The following is a 14,170-nucleotide window of genomic DNA, read 5'->3' on the forward strand; positions in this document are numbered from 1 at the left end:
TAAGTATGGCTAAAAAGAAAATTCGTTTCTAGATATTACCAAATTGAAAGCCATTGAAAATATCAAACTTGGAAGCCATGTGAAAGATACATATTTAATGCTGAAACATAAAACATGTTCTTTGTATTCAAGTAATGTCTTAAGGTCTTCAACTGCTTAAATAACACTGGGATTATCTTATATGTTTGCAATCTATAGGACTGCTTGGGTAAACACAATAGTATTGCCTCCTTCTAGATGTATTACAAATGGAATGTTGCAATCATTTGACAGGAACACTGTGAAAAATAATTTTAAAAATAATTTTATGATGTGCTACTCTTTGCAACTACATGAAAGGAGATCGTAGAGAGGTGGGGGCTGGTCTCTTCTCCCAGGTAACAAGTGATAAGAGAAGAAGGAATGGCCTCAAGTTCCACCAAGGGAGATTTAGATTAGATAGTAGGAAAAATTTCTTCAGTGAAAGGGTCATTGGGCACTGGAACACTGGGCTGCCCAAGGAAGTATTGGAGTCACCATCCTTGGAGATGTTTAAAAGATGTTTGGATGAGGAGCTTAGGGACAGGGTCTAGAAGTTGTGTACAGGAAGATGTTATGACTGGACTCAATGATCTTAAGGTCTTTTTCAATCAGGTGATTCTGTGATTCTATGATGATATTTTACATCTTCCTCCAAGTTCTAGGTGTTGTCACTCTTAAGAAAAAGCATTAGTCTTGAGCAAAAAGAGATGACATTTGAAAGGCACAGACCCAACAGGAAGGAAAAAGGCTTCTATACATCATGTCTAGCTTTTTACGATGCTTAGGAAAAGCATCATCGTAAAGGGTCAACTCCAGATAAACAATTGCTTACCATCAGCAGTACACAAGAAAACCTGCTGACCTTAAAAGTGCACATACCCTTAATTTCAATGCTTCGAGCTTCATAATCTCCGTTCTGCTTCAGCACTTTTCTCCTTTGTCTGACCCTCAGTTACATTTTTATTATGCTAAGTACAGTGTACTGACAGTAGTACAAACACATACTTACAGGAATCATCCAGTTGGCCAGGTCACCATACTTAGACACTTGCATGGCTCCAAGCATTGTCAAATCAACATGGCCTCTGGCAACAGAAAGTGTGTGATCAGCGTTTCATGTTCAACAAATCTTAAGAAGCTTTTGTTCACATTCTCATTACATCAGTATAAGAACAGTGACATACCACTGACATAGCAACTATTTAGTCACACATAAGTTAGTGTTTTTTCCTTCCCAGATGTATCACTGATGCAAAATTTTCTGTCTGCCTACTAAGCCTCAAAAATGTCATTACTTTTGTCTTCTTTGGGTTTTGGTTAACTGCATGCACAGTCAGTCAGCTCTGAATTCATACTTTTAAGTGCACTCCTTCACATATTTACATGCACTCGTTATCTTTTAAGAGCCATTAGGATTTAGTGCTTGTTTGCATCCAACCTCCTTCCTGAAAAACAAACTAAAAACAGGTGCAGACAGTGAATTTCCATTAGGGAGGTGGAACAAGGATCACAGTTGCAAGCTGAGCAAAAACAATACACAGAGTGCAAGTACAGATTAGATACTTGGAAATGACCAAAAATAAGTTGTTAAAATAGAGTTATGGGTATATTTATGTATGACTAGGTGGCGGTAGACACAAACATCACTACGGTATCTGCTAGTTGCAGTGGTTTTCTATTCCAATAGCTAGACCTAATCTTCTGTAAACCAACACTGATTAAGTCCACCATAGTTTTACAGGTTGTTAAATACTAACCACATTCAAAGAATTGCTAATGAGCTCAGTCACTGACTCGGTTTATTCTTTCCATGTTTCAAAAGATCAGTTTGTGTTGTTACATACCCTCTTATCATTGCAAATGATTCATCACTAGAGAAATAGGAAGAACCTGGAAGAACAGTGACTGTCTCCTTACCTGTAAAAGAAATAAGCTATAGTATGTATTTTATCTCTTTGACAAATGAAGTCACAGCCACTAACCAAGAAATAAGGGGGTTTTATCAAATTCCTTTGGATTCTGTAAAACTATGGACCTGATCACACTTACTATGTCACATATAAACTTAATCAATCATAATGAATCGTGAAGCAGTTTTCAACAAAAGGATTGCCCACTCTTTGACCACAGGCAGATCCAGGCAAGACACTGACATCAGAAACTAAGAAGTCTCTGTCAGTTTTTTGCTCTATCCACAGGAAAAGTGAGAGGAAGAGCATCTTCAGAAGACAGGGAGGTTACAAGGGAGAGCGAACAGACCAGATGACACAGTCTAGAGTGACAATAATGTAGAATACATTAAAAAAATGACAGATTATTCTACTCTTGCTTTGTTGAAGTGCACAAGAAAATATTCTTGTGTACAGTACTGTTCACTGCAAAGTGCTTGGGTCAAGCAACAGAGCATACATGCAAATGTCTTATTTTGCCTCTGTCCAGAGCCATCTCTTCCCTCAACTGCCAGAACTTTTAATCAGTTTAAGCAACAACTGTGCACATGGAGGGCCTCTGGAAAGACATAAAAAACACAGTTGAAGGTGAAGTTATGCCTGGGAAATTTGAGAGCAAAAAACCAAAACACCAGACACAAAAAAACTGAGCAGTAGACAACATTGTGAAGAAAAAGTTAGTGTAACAACAAAAGGGAAGAGGGATAAGACATCATTAAACAGTTTCCAGAAAACAAGGTAAAGAGACAAAGATTAATTAAGAGGATGAGAAATGGGGAGGAAGCACTGTACCAAAACTAAAGTAGAGACCTGATTTAATTTACCAAGTTCACTTGATGTATCTCATATGACAAGGCGTTGTATGGAAATTAAATATTGACATACAAAAATAGTATAGAATTAAGGTCATACAAACAGTCTTGAAAGTCAGATCACAGTCAGAAATTCACCATGCAAGCATTCAGATCAGCTGTGAGAATGCGTGAATTGCTTTTCCCAAGGCAGTGAAAAAGACAACACAACCTATGAACAGCAACACTGAATGAGAGCCCTGGGATATATCGTGACAAGCTAAGGCATTGCTGAGAAAAGAGAGATGCAGGCTGAGATCACAGACCAATGTAACAAGAACACATTACCCACTACTTGAAAATGCCGTGCAGAAGACACCTGAATCACAGAGCAGTAAGGGTATTCAGTCATGTGGAAGCCTGTGCTGGGATCTGGAATTGTGATTGGCTGGGTTTTTTGCGTCCAGTATATATTGGCACTGGACACACCGTCTAGGGAAATCTTAAAAAGAGTGACCAGAAAGAGGTCTGGGATTCGTTTTGGGACTTGGTTTGGACTTGTTTTTGGATTCATAGAATCATAGAATTGTTAGGGTTGGAAAGGACCTCAAGGATCATGTAGTTCCAACCCCCCTGCCATGGGCAGGGACACCTCACACCAGATCAGGCTGCTCAGAGCCACATCCGGCCTGGCCTTAAAAACCTCCAGGGATGAGGCTTCTACCACCTCCCTGGGCAACCTGTTCCAGTGTCTCATCACCCTCATGGTGAAGAACTTCTTCCTAACATCCGGTCTGAATCTACCCACTTCTAGTTTTGCTCCATTCCCCCTAGTCCTATCGGTACCTGACATCCTAAAAAGTCCCTCCCCAGCTTTCTTGTAGGCTCCCTTCAGATACTGGAAGGCCACAATAAGGTCACCTCGGAGCCTTCTCTTCTCCAGACTGAACAGCCCCAACTCTTTCAGTCTGTCCTCATAGCAGAGGTGCTCCAGCCCTCTGATCATCCTGGTGGGCCTTCTCTGGACACGCTCCAGCACATCCACATCCTTCCTGCAATAGGGGCTCCAGAACCAGATGCAGTACTCCAGGTGGGGTCTCACCAGAGCGGAGTAGAGGGGGAGAATCACCTCCCCCTAGATTTGCAGCAAAATTGGGAGAGATTAGCCTGCAGCACCTGGACCTGGCTTCTCCCCAGACCTGCGTCCCCTGGGTTCCTGCTCCCTACCTCCTGCTGGAGCGACCCTGCCTGCCATAAACTGCGGCTGTTCACTGGAAACATGCCAGCAGTAGGCTTCTCTTGCACTGCTAAGGCAGTGCTGCTTCATGAGATTTGCCTCGTGGGAGCTGTGTCTAAAGACACTTTAACTTTGGCGGGTCCTTTTTCCTTCAGATTTGTGCCATGTGATCTACAAATTGGATTATAAAGCTTGCAGTTCTAGAGGCTGCTGTGTAAGGAGAGATCCAGGGACCATCTCCAAATTCCTACTCCACCCTCATGAGTAAAACTCGGCACTCTCGTCTTTCCCTAGGGTCCTGGCTTGCCTCTGATTTTATAAGTGTGGTAAAGCTATTTTCTCTAAATTGAACTAAAGTTTCCCATAAGCATCCTTGTGGAATTCCCAAACAAATAGAACCTGTAAATAAAATTTAACTAGTTTGTACATAAATTTGGGGTGGGGTTTTTGGGAAAATAAAGATAACTATATTTTTATAATTCCCACTCGTTAATTTATTCCCAATCAAAACAAGCCCAAACAGGGAATATAATTAGAAAATGTGGACTTGGGAGAATATGCTGGACTGTTCCAATCAATGAACGTGAATTCCTATTTCTTTGTCATTTAGCTTCTGTTTTATTCACACGGTTTTATAAATTGCAAACATCAGTAGGATTTTGCAGTTTCTGGCTGTTTGGGCAATGATAAAAATAACGACTTTGGTGGTATAGCTGAGGTTCACCTATCCCAGGTCCTACCTACTGCAGCTTCAAAGGAAGATGTGAAGGTACTAAGCAATTAATTACCAATACTAGAATGATGATTTCCAACTTCTTATGTTAGCTTCATCCCTGCAAAATTATCTCTTAAAAATATTTATCAAGCATAAGTAACAATTCAAAATCATCCTGACATCCATGTAAAAGCACAATGATTTTTCAGAGTATTTATCAAGTTCTTATTTTTCTTCATTATCACTCTCTTAATGCGTTTGTCTCTAGTGCACCCATACTAACATCTATGTTATAACGTGCATTCACATAATTTCACCTTCTATAATAAACAGTTTTTATTCTAAATATTTTTTCCCTCCAGTGACACCTAGCTACTACTGGTGGAATGCTGGACTCGATTTCTTAATAATTTCTTATCTCAAATCAGAAGATGGCCTTAAGTAACTTCTTATTTAAAACATAATACTGAAATGGGGGCAGTAACATAGCAGTATGAAAATGGTATCAATTAGTTAAGGCAGGCAGCAAATATTTCAAGTCAGTGAACACTTGCTGGATTGCACCCTTATATTACATTAAAAGCTTGTTTGATGTCAGTGTTTTATCTCCTTTGAAATTTCAGAGTTTAATTGTACTTGCTAACAGCACTTGGGAAAGGTAATGTCTTTATAAAAACACACGCACACACCCACACATATGGGTGTACCCTTGGCAGTGTCAGGTTAACTGCAGGACTTTGTGGTCTTTTCCAACCTAATCGAATCTGTGATTCCATGTATCTGTAGATAGCTGTGACTGTAACCATACATAAAAAAATGGGTAGATGTCAGCCATGGGTCTGTAACCTATACCATTAATATCAGTGAGAATTTATAAGGTGCTGAAGACTACTTCTTTTGTCACAATGCAAAATATAAGTGTAATTTTACATGAAACAGAGAATGGACACAGACAGAACCTTTCATGAAGAAAAGAGACATCAGCCAGATGCACTAAACCGTAAAAAGATCAAGTTTTTACATTGTATGGCTGCTTTGGAGGTAAAACGCCTCAAAGCATCTGGGCAAAAACACTATGTGAGTACTGGCACTCCCCTCCTGAAGTGGCAAAGGCAGAAACTTGCAGCAGAGCCCACCAGTGTGTCAGGTCCCACTTTGGAAACTCTTTCCCCTTGTCCTGGCTACTGTTCCCTCTTCAAATGAATCTGCTGCATTCCAGGCGACTCAATAGCCAGAAATAAACCAGGCCATTATACACAGGGTATTTTAAAAGATGTCTCAGACATAAATCATTGAATATTGCTTTCTAGAAGACACAAGGTTAAAAGTAGCTGCATATAGACCTCACAAAACAAGCTCATTTCTGAAAAGAAATATTTGACCATTTACTGCCTGGCCTGGAAGAGAGTTTTCTTCAGTAGCTACAAAAATGCATCAAAGCATGAGCTCTCTAACTCGAATATTAAATACCTCCTGATCAAAACCAAGCTTCACATAAAAAGAATACAAATACATTAATATTTGTAAGTAAACAAAACAGGTGTCTGTGTTCAAATACTGTATGAAAATAAAATTTTCAGATTAACAATGTATAATCATTTCCCATAAATTAAGATTATGTAAAAGATTTTACCTGCATTAATCAGGTCTGGATCTACTTCACTTTCAAGTGGATAAGGACCCTGACAATAACACAGACATATGTTAGCTTTATATTAAAATATCTTTCAGATACAATTCGTAACTGTTTTATTATTTCAAAATGCTCATTACTTATAGCAAACCATCACAGGCATGTGTATTTTTGTCAGAACATCTCTGATAATACAAGCTACAATTTACATCAACTAATGTATCAGGAGTGATGGAAACACTATTAGAAATTTTAAATAATCATGAAGTGGCAGCTTGGTTTGGATTTCGGGTGGGGTTTTTTTCTTGTTTTTAAGTAGAGTGAGATGTTTTTCAAAACAGGTATGTAGGTGCAACTTCATAAAGCCATATGACAGTGAAAATAATATTCATTTTAAGCTTACAAGGCTTGGTCATGTGAACTACTAAAGGTTCTGACGTCTTACAGCAAAACACATACTTAAGAAATATACTTAGCAAAGTAGTGCTAATACCTGAAATGTGTGTTTCTTAAAAACTTCCCTGCATTACAGAGAGGAATTTATGATCATGCAATGTGGTGTCTATTTGAGCATGATTTTAAGTAAAATTATAATTAAGTTAGGGCTGGCCATGGAATAAAGCACAGCCACTACAAGGTAAGCAGACTGCAACAATGATCAAGACACACTCTTACCAAACCCAGGACTCCATTTTCACTCTGTAAGTGAACAGTTATGTCTGGACTGATGAAGTTACTAGCCAACAGTGGGATTCCAATACCTAGATTAGCTGAAGAGAATTGGTTAAGGCACAAATAGGAACATATGTAGTGCAAAGTAGTATACAAAAAAAACCCCAAAACAAAAATCATTGTATTATGATTAGAACTGTTTTCTTCACAAATACTTTCATTTTCAGTTATATGCCTCATATTTGTGATTAATTATTTCATCACTTGGGCTGTCTAACTGTGTTCTGTCAAATGCTTTACACAATAAAAACTTCACAGTGCAAGTAAGCTTCATTTCCAACGTACATAACTTCTTTAAGAAATTCTTGCAAAACATTTAACTGCTAACAAAACTATCAGATATACCAGAATAAAAACTCCAGGTACCCTACGTCTTACCACAACACCTACTTCAATAGAGCATTAATAAAAAGAGGAAATCTAAGACTCTGGGAAAGACAAGGTGCACAGTGAATAACCTGCTCTAAATGGAACAGCTGGGGTTGTTATTCTAGTGAGTCATCACTTTAACCTGCATGTAGCACAGCTAAAGGATACCATACATGCCATCCTCAAACTCTAAAGCAGCCCGTCTGATGATCCTTTCCCTCAGATTGTCTCCTTGTTTTTGTTTGGCTTTTGAATCTTCAGGCTTTCGGATTGATAAGCGCTGAAAAAGAATTAATCATAAGTAAAGATGAGATTCCAGATTCTTGCTTCTCAAGACACAAGAGCCTGATTTGTGATTGCACTGAGATACTCAGTCTAAGAATACTGCTTTTTCTACAAAAAAAACAGCCTTTGATTCTATCTGTTGAAGCTTATTTAAGCAAATAGAGTCATCCAATATCCCCAATGATAGCCTTAGAGCAAAATGTTATTTCTTTGTCTGCTTTGCCAAGGCTGAAATATGATACATGATAAACAGATAAGTGGCTAAGAAGGAACAAAGAATTACTGCAAAAAATAAAAACTCTGAGATTCACTACCCAGAGATACCTGAATATATTTGTAAAATGCCAGCCCAAAACAAAAATGCTGCTGTCCTGCATTCATCCAATTAAGTGGCAGCATTCTAGATTTATATGCCGGAGACAGACAAACGCCAGTCATCTAAAGTTACTGGGAGATGAGCAACTAATTTTTAATATGTAAATCTGTATAATATTGCAGAAATCTGCCTGGTTTCCTGAGACTTCCTAGCCTTAAGCTGATGCTTTTTAAATCACATCCAGGTGAAAATGCCATGACATTCAAGAAAGTTGTAAGACTGTTTTTATAAATTATTGTTCACATAGATTATGTTCTTTATGCATCTCTCCCATGCACATAAAACTGCTCTGGGCAACATTATGTCTTCACATCCTTTCCTACTTCAGGCCATAATGAACACAACATGCAAAATTCTCCTCCTTTCCCTTTCATCACCATATAAGAATTTTTGCAGTCTTCTTTACTGATGTTGGGAGTCACTTTCCTCTTAGGCAGCCCGAAATAGCCACTATCAGCCCTCTTGGATTTCCCAGTAACCTTCTTTTTACACGGTGACTCTCTTCCCTAGAACTGCTTCACTTACAAGTTATAGAAAGAGTAAGAACAATCACAGAGGCTTTCTCTGCAGCAAAGAGAAGTTTGGATAGAAAGTATGACTTCAACTAGAGGAATCTCATCTTAGCTACATTAGGCAAGAACTGCTACTCAAAACCAGTAAGAATTATGACAGACTGGCTTCTCTATATTCTCTTTATTTCTTATCTCTCCTCTATCATCTTCAAAGCATTCACATGTATGGCCACCTCTACCACGTATAATTTTTTTATAGAAGAGTCAATAAAACTGTCTTTTCCTTCCTATACCTCTATTAATGAGAGGTGCCATTGCAATTTTGAGTTACAAAATTACACAAACAAAATTAATCTCTGCTACATCTTTGCTGTGCGGTTTATAGCGGCTTAGATTTCTTTCCTCCTCTTCCACTTCCTTTTTTTCTTAAGTATATTGGGAAGGGGGCAGTTGACTAGGTATCCACTTATGCAGCCAAGCCAAGGAAAACCAGGTGTTTGCCTTCTTTGACAGTCACTTTTGCATCCACTGCTAAACTGCAACAGGAACAGCAGTTTAATAAATGTAAAAATGTATTTCTCTAATTAAAGGTAAAAGCCTTTTTGTGAGATATTGTATCCATTCAGAAGAAAGAAACAGGCCATTAGTTGCAGTCTAATACAGCTTGCCCAAAGGAAAGGAAAAAGAAAAAACATTTGACACATCTGTTTCCAGTCCAATTCTCAACATGTAATATGCTTTTGCAGGACAAAAAGATGGGAAAAAATATCCCACTTGTTATCCTTAACATCCATAAAAGAGTTTACTTGGAGAAGAGGCCTTGTATGACTTTCTAGGACTCTGCAACTTGATTTTAATAATAAAAGTTTAATTATTAAAATTCCTTTCTTGCACTTTTTTTAAAGATGTTTTCCTCCTTGTGTCACATATCTCCCCCTCCACCAGCTCTTCTGATGACATTTTGAGTTAATTCCCACCTCCAGAGTATGGAGACACAGGAAAAATACAGAATTTTCAATTGCACTTTAAGAGCATTGTCATATCACCAATATGAATATAGAGATACAGCTTCAGGGAGGAAAAGACACAGAAACATAGTTATCATATTCTTGGATGTTTAAGTGATGGAATATTATTTTAGTGATGGAATAGCTATCAATATCTTCTATTTGGACCAGAAATGCCACTGGCTAAAAAAGTTCCTGATAAAAGAAAGGAAAAGAAAAGTTCCAAGAGGTTTGCAGTGCAATGTAATTCAATACATGGCACAAAAGGAGCTGAGACTGGCCCTACATGCCCACTACTAACAGTCTCCAGTACCCACCTAAGCTCCACCACTTAGCCAAACTTTATAGGTCTTTGTCACGCTATTTTCTCAGCACTAAGACTTGGTGGATAAAGTAAAAAACCTGCAAATTCTAAAATACTCCCCAAGATGAAATATGTTGTGACCAAGAAGCTGAGGTACTTACTTCAATTCTCTTCTCAAACTTCTCTCCTTTTATCAGGCGATCAACATAGATTTTGGGAACATGAATGTCTTCTGGGGCAAATGCTCCTATATCAACAATTTCTTCTACCTACATAGAAAACAGGAAAGTATTCAGAAAGAAAATATTCAATATGAGATTTTATTGGCAATGAAGTTTCAAATATTAAATACACAGTGAATCAATATAACAAAGGAATAGGACAAAATAGACAAACATTTTAAAATAGGCTGATTTGGGTGCTTATCTCCTTTTCTTTCAAAGGAAATTTCTACATGTAAATTAAAAATAGTTTATGTTTTTGCAGCCCAATTTATACAACTACCTTGAAGAAACACACAGCTACATTAGAACTACGAGCAACTGAAATCCAAACAGAAGGAAACAATATGCTAGTTACAGAATGTTAGATAACAAAGCAGAAGTACTAATTTTAATACGGAAACAGAAGCTGAATTGTTCTCTATAATGTATTTAAAAATAAAACTGAAAACATTTGAACTGTTTCAGCACAAAATCGTACTGATCCACACATAGTACATCTGAAATGCTGTTTATTTGGAACATCACAGACAACAGGGTTTTCCTTCCTTCTCTGTTCAAGTTCAGGAGAGTCTTGCTGGAGACCCTGCTATGTCCAACATGCCTGCAACACAGACTTTCAGCCATGCCTTGTGTTTACCCTGACAAGTTTCAGGTACAGAGCACACACCTCTCTCTGACACAAAACACTACTGTTAGGGCTGTGCCTGCATCCAACCACAGAGAAAATGTACAATTGTAAAGCAATAGAGTTGAAGATAACAATCTGAAACAATCTATTCAAAAAGAAACTAATTGTTTCCAAACTGCTTTATCACCAGGACATAATTAAACTTTCAGGAATGTCTAAAGTCTAAGAACTCCAAAACAAGACCCAAGGTATGACCTAAGTAGGGGTACATCACTCAGCAGTCATCACTAGTGAAGCAACGTTAAAGAGCTTAAAATTCAATTTGGCATCCTACTGTTACTGCACAATGTGATCAATAGCAAAATCTATTGTACATCTCATAGACAATTATCTTCCTACTGTGCCTTTAAGTGTGACAATAAACAAGCAAGCAAATTTACCCTAAAGCAGCAGAGGGAGAGGAAAAATTAACAAATTAATGACCACAGGATCAGTTTCAGATGATGTCTTTAAAAAAAAGCTCTGGGGTAAAGAATCAGGATGAAGCAAGTTCTGACCTCTATAAAGCAAAGGTGGTAAGGAAGAGACAACAGCCACAGTGATACCAACCTCAGTCTTCATGGACAGCAGAATTACACATCCATAAGTTACGGACAGACAATCAAATCAGTATTTTAAAAATCCACACTATATTCAAGAAAAAATGGTGCAAGTGCATCCATGCCATATCTCACTTATTATTTTACATATTAATTTCAAAATTAATACAGAGGTCAAGTCAAACACAACGTAAAATGAAATATCCTGAAGCACAAAACTGAAGCACACTGCACTCTGTAAGAACCTGCTCAAAAGGAGAAGCAGCAGGAGAGAAGACTTTTCAAGGAAGATTTTTTTTCAACACAAGCGTATCATCCATGATCATCAAAAATTCCCAAATTCACCTTTTCTAATTAAATTGATCTTCACTTATCAGGTGGAAAATTAGGCTTGGGGAATACCAGTTACTACTGATTTGAACTTTCTCATAAAAGAATGTAATTTGCTGCAGTAGCAGACCTTATAAAACCAAAATATTTGCTGGCACAATTCAACCAACTCCAAAGAAATTTAACACATGCTCTCTCTCTCCCCCACTCAGAATACACAGAATAAATAATTTATCCAAAAATAAATTATTGGATTTTGTTATCAGTCACCCCGTTCCCTTAATTAGTTAGTATTCAGTCTCTGTAGAAACAGCAGTTGGCACGATAGCTTTTCCTCACAAGAACCATCAACACTATTATTTATTGTATTAAATGAACATAAAACAAACTTTATTTTGTCCTAGGGATTTCAAATAAGCCTAAATATCTCCGTAGTCTGGAATACTTTTGTGTCGACAGACAGCCCCCCACTATTCTCACTAGCATTTTGTAATTTACATATTCTACCATTCTGTGAAACAAGCATGAAGTGCAATTAAGTGTGCTACAATATCCATGTAGCGGTAAGACGGAATTTTGAAAAGAGATTAAAAATGTGCATGTCATGCCTGCAAGAATACATACCATTCGGTTCTGCAAATGAAATTAAACAGCATGTTTTTACGGAAAAAGAAAGAATTCACACCAGGGAAGTACAAATGTCACCTGATTCCTCCAATTCTCTCTCCCAGCACTTCTCACAAGGAGTTAGATGATACTGCAGCTGAGACACTGCAGATAGGCTGCCAGCAGCCCCCATCAGTATTGCCAGCAATGATACCACAGAAACCAGGAATGTGATAGCTACGGGAATTAGCATCTTAACTTTCTGTGATCGCTGCAAGACATAGCCCAAGCACCTTTCTAGATAAGAACAATAATGCAAAAATAACCAGTTACATCACTGGACATATTCACTTCCCCTTAAGGTTTCGTATTTCTTTATGAGTCTTTTCCATAACATGACCACAGCCAAAGCCTCGATGAGACTTGTAGCATTTGTATCAGTATTCAAAAGTATGTGTGTGAGTTTTCTTCGTATTCTGCTCTCCATCCTATCTATCCTTCTGCTCTTTCTTTTCTCTTGCTTACCTTGCCTCAGGCTTTATTTTGTCATGTACAGAAGAATCCTTGTAAACATGAAAGAACATTATATGGCATCTCACCCAAGAGACACAAGTCTGGCAACGCACAAAGAGGGAACTAATCACAGCTGGCCATGTCCTGCACTATTTTTAATTAGCAAACCAAAATCCTGTGTTTCATTTAGATTGCCTCAATCACATGAGTCTATTTTAAATCTTAACATCATCAGCATGCTAAAAGAGAGAAAACATTTACAACTTTGCTACACAGGTAAAGTTGAAGACTAACTTTAAGGGACAGCATGGGCTGAATTCCCTTTTCTGAGAAGGGATTCAAAATTCTTTCATCGTTTCAAGAGTTTCACAGCATTGGTTTTCTTCCTGGGTATAAATCTTGTATAATTGCTGACAATGGGAACAGAATGAATAAATTCAGTCATTTCTGAATACTGGTTTATCTCCAAGTACACCCAGAACATAAAAGCTGTTCTCTGCTATGATTCACAAGAGCCTTCTGCCATTCCTTTTGGTATTGGCACTCATAGAATCAGTGGTCATTTGTTTCACAATATCACTTATTCCGGTAATTTACATCTGTTTTTCCCTTTTAAAAAGTAGTTTGATATATTATTGTTTGTGGGAATTCAGATACACTTCTACAAGTTCTGAACTTGTAGAACTTCAGAACTTCTGAAGTTCAGAGATAGTTCTGAAGCTCAAAGAGAGAATGGGAACCTCAAACATTATGAACTTCAAGTAAGAAAGATAAAGAACTCTGGTTCTTGACCAAAAATTGGCAAAAATTACAATGACAGATTAATTCATGCCAAAATAGTTGAGTATATACCTCTTAACCATTTTCTACAGCCTAATTAGGTCCCTCAGGACAGGGAGATGAAACAGAGGGCCTTCTAAATTCAATTCTGTCTTTTTTCTGACTCTAAGATCAGCCAGACTATGAAATTTCTACTCCTGCCAAACTCCTATGATAATGAAATTAGTCCAGTCAATAGCCATCCTGAAGAAGAGACTTTCACAACCTCAAAAAACAAGCATCTACCAATTAATCTCATAAAAGTACAACTTGGTCAATAATCACCACGTAATGTGTCCATAAATTAGGAGCCCCTGACAGATTGTATGTATTTGACTTTTGTTTTCTCTATACTAAAGCTCCTCAGTTAGCTCCACTTCTAATTATTTAATCTCTTCTCTCACCCTTCTCTACACCTGATGCCCGTTTCCTCCAAACACCCCTTTCCTTTCCACGCATTTAACTTCCCCCCCCCCCCATGCTGTACTGCTGACAGCAAAGAAAACAGACTGTACTGAAT

At 37.9% G+C, this 14,170-nt stretch overlaps 1 protein-coding gene across 2 annotated transcripts in view; it reads right to left on the bottom strand.

The window, feature by feature from the left end:
- Positions 1-14,170, bottom strand: part of OXCT1 (3-oxoacid CoA-transferase 1) — a 94,216-nt gene that overhangs the window by 33,918 nt on the left and 46,128 nt on the right. For both annotated transcript variants that reach the window (XM_054398205.1, XM_054398203.1), the window contains exons 8-13: positions 10,093-10,200; positions 7,616-7,727; positions 7,022-7,116; positions 6,347-6,395; positions 1,866-1,938; positions 1,031-1,106 (exon numbers count right to left, since the gene is read on the bottom strand). In XM_054398205.1, coding sequence (XP_054254180.1) covers positions 1,031-1,106; positions 1,866-1,938; positions 6,347-6,395; positions 7,022-7,116; positions 7,616-7,727; positions 10,093-10,200 — 513 coding nt within the window. The remainder of the gene's footprint in view (positions 1-1,030; positions 1,107-1,865; positions 1,939-6,346; positions 6,396-7,021; positions 7,117-7,615; positions 7,728-10,092; positions 10,201-14,170) is intronic.

Source organism: Indicator indicator, chromosome Z, assembly GCF_027791375.1.
Source record: "Indicator indicator isolate 239-I01 chromosome Z, UM_Iind_1.1, whole genome shotgun sequence".
Taxonomy (NCBI): domain Eukaryota; kingdom Metazoa; phylum Chordata; class Aves; order Piciformes; family Indicatoridae; genus Indicator; species Indicator indicator.